This window comes from Canis aureus, chromosome 10 (genome assembly GCF_053574225.1).
Source record: "Canis aureus isolate CA01 chromosome 10, VMU_Caureus_v.1.0, whole genome shotgun sequence".
In the NCBI taxonomy this organism is placed as follows: domain Eukaryota; kingdom Metazoa; phylum Chordata; class Mammalia; order Carnivora; family Canidae; genus Canis; species Canis aureus.
The window spans coordinates 22,350,096-22,360,884 of NC_135620.1; the positions used below are offsets into that span (position 1 = coordinate 22,350,096).

General features: G+C 35.9%; 1 protein-coding gene across 3 annotated transcripts in view; it reads left to right on the plus strand.

The window, feature by feature from the left end:
• Positions 1-10,789, plus strand: part of RAD50 (RAD50 double strand break repair protein) — a 92,109-nt gene that overhangs the window by 59,883 nt on the left and 21,437 nt on the right. For all 3 annotated transcript variants that reach the window (XM_077911612.1, XM_077911611.1, XM_077911613.1), the window contains 2 exons: positions 4,850-4,977; positions 6,822-7,046. In XM_077911612.1, the coding sequence (XP_077767738.1) occupies positions 4,850-4,977; positions 6,822-7,046 (353 nt within the window). The remainder of the gene's footprint in view (positions 1-4,849; positions 4,978-6,821; positions 7,047-10,789) is intronic.

Here is a 10,789-nt window from a genome sequence, read left to right on the forward strand (position 1 = left end):
TTTTTATTATTTATTTATGATAGTCATACAGAGAGAGAGAGAGAGAGGCAGAGACACAGGCAGAGGGAGAAGCAGGCTCCATGCACCGGGAGCCTGATGTGGGATTCGATCCCGGGTCTCCAGGATCGCGCCCTGGGCCAAAGGCAGGCGCCAAACCGCTGCGCCACCCAGGGATCCCTCATTCTAGTTAGTTATAGTGTTTTAAAAATCAGTTTGAAGATTAGCTGTATCACCTGCCTGCAGGGCCTCTGGCCATAGTGCTAGGTATTTCAAATATATGAATATTAGTCAAAAGTAAATCTCTGCCATCTAGGGGTGCCTTGCTGGTTCAGTCGGTGAGGCATGCAGCTCTTGAGGTTAGGGTTGTAAGTTCAAGCCCCATGATGGATGTAGAGATTACTGAAAAATATAAAATCTTTGTTTTATTTAAGATTTTTATTTATTTTTTATTTTTTTAAGATGTATTTTAGACAGTGCACATACAGGTGGCAGAGGTAGAGGGAGAGAGGATCTCAATGAGCCCAGAGCCCAATGTGGGGCTCAATTTCATGATCCTGAGGTTATGTACAACCTGAGTTGAAGTTATAAGTCAGTTTCCTAACTGACTCTACCCCCAGGCACCCCAAGTTTTTATTTTTAAGTAATCTCTATCCCCCACATGGGGCTCGAACTCACAACCCCAAGATCAAGAGTCACATGCTCCACTGACTGAACTAGCCAGGTAATCCCAAAAATAAAAGCTTAAAAAAAAAGTAATCTCTGCCATCTAATAAATGCTGGGTAACTACAAATTGATGATAGCATATATAACAAGATACTTATATATCCTTTGCTTATAGGTGTAATGCCTGTTTAAAATCCCAGTCTATAAATCAGTGTCCCTCCGTGTATAACATACACAAAGATCATTAAGATTTACCCATTTGTAACTCTTTTCTTTTTTCTTTTTTTTTTTTTTTAAGATTTTTCATTTATTCATGAGAGACAGAGAGAGAGGCAGAGACACAGGCAGAGGGAGAAGCGGGCTCAATGCAGGGAGCCTGACGCGGGACTCGATCCCGGGACCCCAGGACCACACCCTGGGCCAAAGGCAGCACTAAACTGCTGAGCCACCCGGGCTGCCCGACTCTTTCCTTTTCAAGTTGATGATCTAAACTTAGTGAATCTGACTGTATTAGCTCACTTTTGTAAACTACCTTGTTATAGAAATTATAAGTTATATACATAGAGTAATGCCAAATAACATTTTAAGTTAGTGGGGAAAATGAGACAATGTGGCAATTGAGTAGTAAGTGTATAAAATGTAGCCCATGAAATGTGATATGCTTGCTAAAGATTCCAATAGTCACAGGAAGATAGGAAGTCACAACTATAATTAAGATTCACATTGTCTGAGAGCTGAAAGGACCCATATTAAGACCAAAGAAAAATATTTCCCATAGACATTCATGGGAAGAAGGACACTGTAGCTTATTAACACTATATCCTTAACAAACCTCATGGAGCTTTTTCTCTTTTTTTCCCCCACGGTGTGTTTCAGCATCTCTTTTGTCTTTCCTTAATAAGGTTCTTTAGAAGGTTGTGTGATTGAGGCCTAAAATAAATGTTGGAGTGTTTTAGAGAGCAAAGGTTAGCTAGGGGAACCCATCAGAATCTCCTGGGTTTACCACTCCTAGGTACACAACCAAGAAAATTTTAAACATGTTCACATAAAAACTTGTACAAGAATATTTATAGCAGCATTATTCACATTAGTCAAAATATGTCATCATTAGTCAAATTATGGTCATCAGCTGATGAATGGATCCGTGTGATATATCCAATACGTATTACAGTTCTCCGGAGCAACAGAACCAACAGGTTATATACATATACACAAATTTATAGAAAGAAGTTTATTTTAAGGAATTGGTTCACACTTTTGTGGAGGCTGAGCACTCCCAAGATCTGTAGTTAGTAAGGTGGAGACCCAGGGGAACTGATGAAATAGTTCTAGTCTGAGTTTGAAGGTGTAAGAACTAGAAGAGCCGAGGTTTCAGTTCAAGACCAAAGGCAGGAAAAGACCAGGGTTCCAGCTCATACATTCAGGCAGGAGCAGTAACCACTGATTTGGTGTTTTTGTTCTATTCAGGTTGTCATTGGTGTGATGAGGCTCACCCACATTAGGGGGGGCAACCTGTTTCAGTCTCCCAATTCAGATGTTCATAGTCTCCAAGACACTCAGATAATTTCCAACCAAATGTCTAGGCACCCTGAGGCCCAGTTGAGTTGACACTATTAACCATCACATCATAAAAAGGAATGTTATTCAGCCATGAAAAGGAATGAAATAGTAATGCATGCCACAACTTGGATAAACCTTGAAAACTTGCTACGTGATGAAAGAATCCAAAAAAAATGACCATATATTATATGATTCTGTTTACATGAAATAGGAATATCCAAATGGACAAAAAGCAAATGAGTGTTGCCAGGGGCTAGGGCAAGGAGAGAGAAAGGAGAGAGATTGCTAATATGGACTGAGTTTCTATGGGGGTGGTAAATGTTCTGGAATTAGTGATGATGCTTAAATAACCTTGTGAATATACAAAAACCACTAAATTACACACTTTAAAACGGTGAATTTTATGGCATATGAATTACATCTCCATTTTAAAAAAATCACGTGGGTTGTTAAAAATATACTTGTTTATGTCTCCATTACAGACCAATAAGTCAGAATCTCTGGGGTATGGGCAGAAGTATCTGTGCCTTCTTAAAGTTCCTCAGGGATTCTGATATATATCCTCAATCACTGAGCCAGAGCATTGCAGAACTTTCAGGCTATCCTCTCTAATGGTGTTTTTCCCAGCCAGACTTGGTAGATACTGAACTGCAGTCTATTCATTGTGCTACTACATCACAGTTAACTAGAATGCAGTTAATATTTAGATTTTGCTTTAGGTACCACACTGCATAGACTGTCATCTGAGCTAAATGGGGTTAATATTTAAGAGTTGAGCGTAACAGTACCTTATTTACATACTTAAGCTCTACTAAATTTAGTCCACAGAATAAAAAATTTGGAAGTTGAATAATCTGTGTCCCTCATTTTTTAGATGAAAGGAACTGGAGGTGACCTGCCTCGCCCAAGGTCACAAAAGTAGTGAGTAACCAAAGTAGAATGTGACCTAACATTGCCAAATTGCTAATATTACAGAAAAACAATTGTGTTGTATTTTAACTGCATCTGGCTTTCTTTCCTCTTTCTCCAGTACTTTATATTTTGTAGACTATAATTGGAATTCTCACGCTTAAAGTACAAGGACATTTTTGACCCAAAAAGCATTTCACTATCAATTACTGAGCTAGGCACTGTGCTGATTATTTTACATATATGTTCATTCATTCAGTCTTCACATCATTATATGACAGGTGGAATTATTATCATAATATATACAAGTAAACTGAGGCTCAGAATTTAAATTAATTTGCCCAAAGTCATCAAATTTGAAAGTTGTAATGCTGAGATTTGAGCCTAGGTGTACCTGACTTCAAAACTTGTGCTGTTTAACAACTGTACTGTATGTCTTTCAAAATGATTGTTAAAAGCAACTAGAAGCTGACCTAATTAAAAAGAAAAAAAAAGTGCTTAGTTTTCTGTTCCTAATAAGGAAAAAGTCCAAGTGTAGTCTTCTACGGAAGAATTTTTGAGAGTCACAGCAGCTGCAGTGGTACATTAGGTTACCTGGCATCAAAAGGACGTTTACAACCATATCATTTTAGTTATTTTTAACTACTTATAATAATGCCCTTAGTCCATTGTATGTATTTGTATTACTATTTGTAGGAAAACTGAAGGTGACCTTAATGACAATTTTTTTTGAAAACCCACCTCAGAATAGTGATTCATAGGTGGGCAAGGTTAAGCATGTGGCAGAAATCCTTGGCTTCCCTTCTTCTGGCCCACCTCCCAGATCCTTACTCCTTAGTAATTTCTGTGCCATTACTGTTGGCAACAAGGTAAGGCCAAAGATCTGTCCCTCCCTCCCACTTCCCGCAATACTGGGTTTATTTCAGTTGGAAGGGTTACTGGAGGAGGGTCCTAGCTTTCTCCTTGAGAGGTCTAGACTCTGAACTTAGGCTGAGTTTTCTATATTCAGACTTTTGTGAGCCAAACCTATTTCTGCAGGTGATTTTTTTCCCCCTACATTCCAAAGAGTCAACTTGTAAACTTGTAAACTGTTTCCTTTTTGGCTCTTGACGACATAGTTCATAATCACCAGATCAGGTCTCTTTTTAAGGACAGAACTACTCAGAACCTGTCAACTTCTTAAATTTTCAGTTCAGTTCAATGTCCAGGGATAGTGTCTTCAGGTATGTAGGTATATACTATTTTTGTGAAACTTCTGTCTTGTGACTGTTATTTGTCAGCTTTAAGGTTAAGATCTTACCTGACATACCTAATGGTATCTCAGCCTTGGCATATGTTAAGAGATAAATACAACTAGAAAAAAAAAGTTGAGAGGAGACTTTTGATAGTATATTGTTCTTTTGTGATCTTTTACATCAATAAGCTCTATTGTGGGGTTACCATGCAAGATGATCCAATGGGATATAGTTATACAATACTAAAACATCTAGTTATATTCTTTTATTTTGTCATTTAAATATCTGTTTTGTGTATTTGTATTTGTGGGCTATCCAGATTCTTCCAAGCTTCAAGATCCCTTTACCCTGGCTTCTCCCTCTGTCGAGTTTACCATAATTCTAAGTAAAGGTATAATTAGTACTACCTGTCAGCAATTGTTTATTATGAATCACAGTTGATAACTTGATTATTTTTGTTAACCAATTTAATATTATTTAGATCCAAGAGAGATGGCTACAGGATAACCTTACTTTAAGAAAAAGAAATGAGGAACTAAAAGAAGTTGAAGAAGAAAGAAAACAGCATTTGAAGGAAATGGGTCAAATGCAGGTTTTACAAATGAAGAAGTATGTTTTTAAAAGGGGTCTTTAGTTTAAATAAAGATCTTTTTATTGAAGTATGAAGAATATTCAATACATATTTTTTAAAAAAGAATTTTAGCATAAATATCCCTTGAGACTTACAGGAAGGTAGACAGAGTGTTTATATAACCATAAGTCTTGGCTTTATAAACTGAAGAAGTGATACAGAATTTATAGTCCTACTGCACTGAAGGGCAGGATTAAATATGCAAAGTCCCAGATTTCTGCTAGCCTGCTTCACAAGATAATGGTATCAAGCATAAAGAACACAGATGGCCTGTGGACCATGCCTGGGTCCCAGTTTGTATAGTCTCTAATACTGCCAGAGGACTTAGTGCCAAAGTGATTTGTCATTGGAGACCCATTCTAGACGGTCCTCATTATAATTGCATGCCAACCAGATCTGTTTTGTTTTTGTTTTTTGAAGATTAGTCTGCTACTTCTTTCATGTGGTTTTATTGATATTTACTTTCAGTTGCTACCTTTTTGCCTTAGAGTTGCCTCAGGAATTCTCTAGGAAATGGTTGATGCTTAAGCACTAGACTGCTATAAAAGGCTGGACTAGCCAAATAGATTTTTGAACCACCTTAACTGGTTAAAAATAGGCCTCTAATTAATTTAGCCATTCCTTATAGATTTTTTGTCTTCTTGACTTGACTTTAGATCGGAATCAAAGAATGTTTAATTTTTTTCTAAAGGATATTATAAATGAAATTTTAATTTACTCTATAAAGCCTAACGGTTTAATCTTACTGTAAGCGCTATTGGTTTAGCTGTTTAAAATCTCTTTCATATACTGAAAAAAATCAGACTTTACAACTGGAAGAGCTCTTCATCTTCAGTCTCATTTTTATAGCATTAGGACATTGAGACCCAGAAAAAAAATCCACAGGAAGTTATAACAAAAGCCTGGAATGTGACCTAGATATCCTAGTTCCCAAGCCTCAGCTATTTAACATAGTAGTGCTCTCAGTGGCAAGTTTGAAAGAGTGAAGCTTTTAGAATAATCTTACAGTTGAAACAGTTTATTTTTCACTGCTGAAGACCAAAACCAGATATTTTTATAATTTCTTCTGTGCTTGGTACTACATAAGAGTGATTTTTTAATATTCATTCAGACTAAGTACAAGTGCTCCTTGTCAAATCTGTCTTAAATTAGAATGCAATGGAAATGTCAACAAAACAGATAATCAAGCCAGTTCTGTAATGATGTCCATAAACTGTAGTGCTTAATAAGAGGGTGCTTAATAAGTAATTGTTAAATGAATACGATTTTTTAAAGCACACAAATCTTTATTATCTCCCTAGTTACCAGAAAAGTTTGTGTATTTTACTTTCTTTGATCATTATTATGCTATACTTGTGCAAGTGAAATTTTATTTTCATAAAGTACAGACCTTTACTAAGTATTACCACAGAAACTAATAGTTTGAGATGAAGTTGTATTTTGCCTTTGATGTATTGTGAATGGAATGATGACACCTATTACTTAGTAACTTCTCCATGTTGGTAAGTGTGCATTCTCAGTTCACAATCAGAATTTTGTGAATTTGTAATTTAATCACCAAGAGTACATTTTTTTTAGGTGTCTAAAAGTGAGGAACTTGGTCAGTGTTTGCGTGTTATAAGAGTTTTTTGGCACACAGAAATCAGCTGTTCAGAAATCTGGATGATTCAGAGATTTGGGAAGGAAGAAAAATTTCTTTAGTATTAAAGCCTTAAATAAAAAGCAAGGAGAGACTTATTTTTTATCTAGAGAGATCTGACTTTTCACTTCAGGCTGCTAAAAGCTAAAAATGGTCCTTAATTGTCATGTTTACCATTTATAGTGAACATCAGAAGTTGGAAGAAAAAATAGACAATATAAAAAGAAATCACAGTTTGGCAATAGGACGACAGAAAGGCTACGAGGAAGAAATTATTCATTTTAAAAGAGAACTTCGAGAACCTCAATTTCGGGATGCAGAGGAAAAGCACAGGGAAATGATGATTGTTATGAGAACAACAGAGCTTGTGAACAAGGATCTTGACATTTATTATAAGACCCTTGATCAGTAAGTATTAGACTGGGGATTTGATTCCGACTGCAGTCAGTATAAACTAGCATATTTTAGTCATATTTTCCTCTTTTTTTATGTTTTAAATATAGTTATATATATCAGAATGGGAAAATAAATATATATACATGTATATACACACACATGCATGCTTACTTAAGTTATGAAGTTAAGTTTTACAGCATATTAATCTTAAAGAGTACTCTTGATACCACCCTGCATAGTCATTCCAAGAACTCTTCCATTGTCACTAACTAGGATCCACTTAGATGCTCCTCATCGAAGCCTTCTGTCATCCCCTACTCCCTGTGACAATTGACACAGATTTTTGCTTTCTCTGCTTTAAAAAAAAAATCATCGTGTGTATTGGTTCTTTTTTTCAAGCTTTTAAAAAATACAATGTTCTGTGTACTCTTCTAGGATTTGTCTTTTTTTTTATTTTGTTTTTATATACTCATGTTGCTTTTATAGCTATAGTTCATCCATTTTCACTGATGTGTACAGAATTCTGACATGGGACTATACCACACTGTATGGTGTATACGGTCTTTACTAATATAACCTTTACTGCTAGGAACGTTCCTATGAGGTCTTCTGAAGAAAAAGGTGTAACTTTTTTTGCACTCAATTTTACAAAATAATGTTATCCAAGATATGTCTCTGAGATATACCTTTTTTTTTTCTGAAGAAAAAGGTGTAAGAGATTCTCTGAGATATATGTACAAGTAGAACTTTTTTTGCACTCAATTTTACAAAATAACTGTTATCCAAGGTAGTTTTACTAATCTGCACTGTTACCAGAATGTAAGGGTTTTCTCTAAAGCATCTTCTGACACTGATTTTGTCAGTTTTTTAATTTTTGTGAACCTGGTGGGTGTATAGTGGTAAACCATTGTGGTCTTCATTGCCAGTCCCCTGATTTCTAATGATGCTAAACATCTTTTCATATTTACTCTTGTTTTTTCTCTTTGAAGTGTTTATGTCTTTCACCCATTTTTTTTTAATTTTTTATTTATTTATGATAGTCACAGAGAGAGAGAGAGAGAGAGAGAGAGAGGCAGAGACATAGGCAGAGGGAGAAGCAGGCTCCATGCACCGGGAGCCTGATGTGGGATTCGATCCTGGGTCTCCAGGATCGCGCCCTGGGCCAAAGGCAGGCGTCAAACCGCTGCGCCACCCAGGGATCCCATCTTTCACCCATTTTTAATGTCTTGGTAGTGGTGGCACTGATCTGCCTGTGTTCTTATCTCAGCTGTATCTTAATTTTTTAATTACATGTATTATAAATATCATCTCAAACTTTTAATGAACAGATTTTATTTTAAGGCAGTTGAATTTATAAATCTTTTCTAATTAGCTTTTTTTGTATCTTAAGAAATCCTTTCCTACTGCTGTTTTTTCTTCTAAAAGCTTTAATATTGCTTTTTTACTTTTAAGTATTTAATCCTAAATTGAATTTTATATACATTGTGATGTGAGAACCCAGTTTCATTTTTTCCTTGATAACCAGCCATCCTGAATCTAATTATTGGGTAGCCAATCCTTTCCTTAACGATCTATAGTGGTCATTTCCGTTATATATCAGAAATCCCTGTGTGTGCAAGTAGGTTCTGCGTTTTCTGCTCTGTGTCACTGCTCACATTGTCTGACTCTTTGCCATTACTGAGACTGTCTTAATTACTACAACCTTATGATATACTCAACAAATAGATTTTTTTTATCTAGTCTAATCCATCTTTTTTTTTAATTGTCCTTTTAATTCATTTTAATTGATAATAGAGTTGTATTTAATTCTGTACCCTTTTTTCAACTTACCTGCTTTCTGTGAGATTAATTTATTGTTGTTTATTCCTTTTTTTCCCCTTCTTCAGGTTTTACAATGATATGTAATTCAATTTACAATGATATGCTCTCCTTTAGTGATTTGGGTATTTACCTTTATTTATTTATTTTGAGAGAGGGAGAGGCAGAGGGAAAGAATCTCACACAGGCTCTGTGCTAGACACAGAGCCAGATGCAGGGGTTCAGTCTCATAACACTGAGACCGTGACCTGAGCTGAAATCGAGAGTCTACCATTTAACTGACTGAACCATTCAGGTGTCCCCCTTTCAATTTTTAATATGTGTATTTGATTTAAGATCAAATGCATTGATTCTCAAAGAGGTCCTGGAGCAGCATTATCAGTGTCACCTTGTAACTTGTTAGAAATGCAAAGTCTCAGCCTCTACTCCAGATCAGAAATGTTGGGGGACAGGGCCCAGCAGGCAGCATTTGAACAAAACTCGGTGATTCTAATGCACATCAAAACTGAAAAACTATGGCTCTAATGTGAATTGTTTGATCTTCTTCCTGAATATGAATGATCTTGTCTGCAGTATTTCTATTCTCTAGGATTTTAGTTTCACTGTGTTTTTATATCATCTCAAATTAGTAATAATTACTACTGCAGTAGTTTCATCCTCAGTGCTTATTTGGATAAACCCTCATGTTTACCAATTTCTTGAAAGTCCTACTCTTCATTTCTTTCTGTTCTGTTTCCTTTTTATCCTCCCCAGGGTATAACCCTTACTAATTTTTGTAGTGTAGAGTTCTAGGTTAAGAGGTTGGGTTTTTTTGGTTGTTTCCTCCCCCTTTTTCAAAGTGCCTATTTAGCACTTTGAAAATATTCCATTCTTTCCTGGCTTCCACTGTTACTGTTGAGAAATCATTCTTACTATTCTTTTGGAAGTAATATGCCTTTGTTCTCTGGTTCTCCTAAGATTTTACTTTGTCTCCAGCATTCTGCATTTTTTTGTGTGTGAGTGCTTCCAGAGGTAGGTCACTTTTCAGTTCTTCTGTTCAAGTACCATATTTATTGATCTTAGTATTGATAGGTTTCATCATTTCTGGGAAATTCTTGTGTATTATCTCCTCAAATATCATCCTTTCCCATTTCTCTTTATTCTCCTCCCTTCATTTCTCATTGCATATAAATAAGCCTTTTCATTCTTTCCTCCACAGGCATGCATGTATTGGTAATAAACTGGTTGGCTTCCTCATAAGTATTTTCCAGGTCATAAATTCTTTAGCTGCTATTCATCCTGCCTATTAACAGTTGCCTTTTTAAAGCTTCTCATTTCTCTAAGTTTTATTTTGCTTTTGTTTTTTCAGAAATTCTTTTTTTTTAATTTTTTATTGGTGTTAAATTTGCCAACATATAGAATAACACCCAGTGCTCATCCCATCAAGTACCCCCCTCAGTGCCCATCACCCAGTCACTCCCACCCCCCTCCCACCTCCCTTTCTACCACCCCTTGTTCGTTTCCCAGAGTTAGGAGTCTCTCATGTTCTGTCTCCCTTTATGATATTTCCCACTCATTTTTTCTCCTTTCCCCTGTATAGAAATTCTTTTATATTTTTTCCTTAGTATTGCGATTTCTCAAGTGTCTTTTACTCATTTTAAATAATTCATATTTTATACTCTTACATTAGGATTTTTGTGTTTCACATTTTAGGAGTATATTTCTACTATTTGTGCTAATTCTAACCCCTAATGAATTATTTTTTGTTTTATGCAATGCTTAATTGTAACTTTATCTTTCATAGTGCTTTTTTTATTTTTCTGTGAGACTCCCTCATGACCTTCTTGTGAGAATGACCTTCCACATAGCAATTTTGGTTTTTATCTCCTAGGAGCTCCAGGGATAACACTGGCCTGGGTCCAGTTTTTATGTTAATTTTTCAGTTTGGGAGTTCCTGA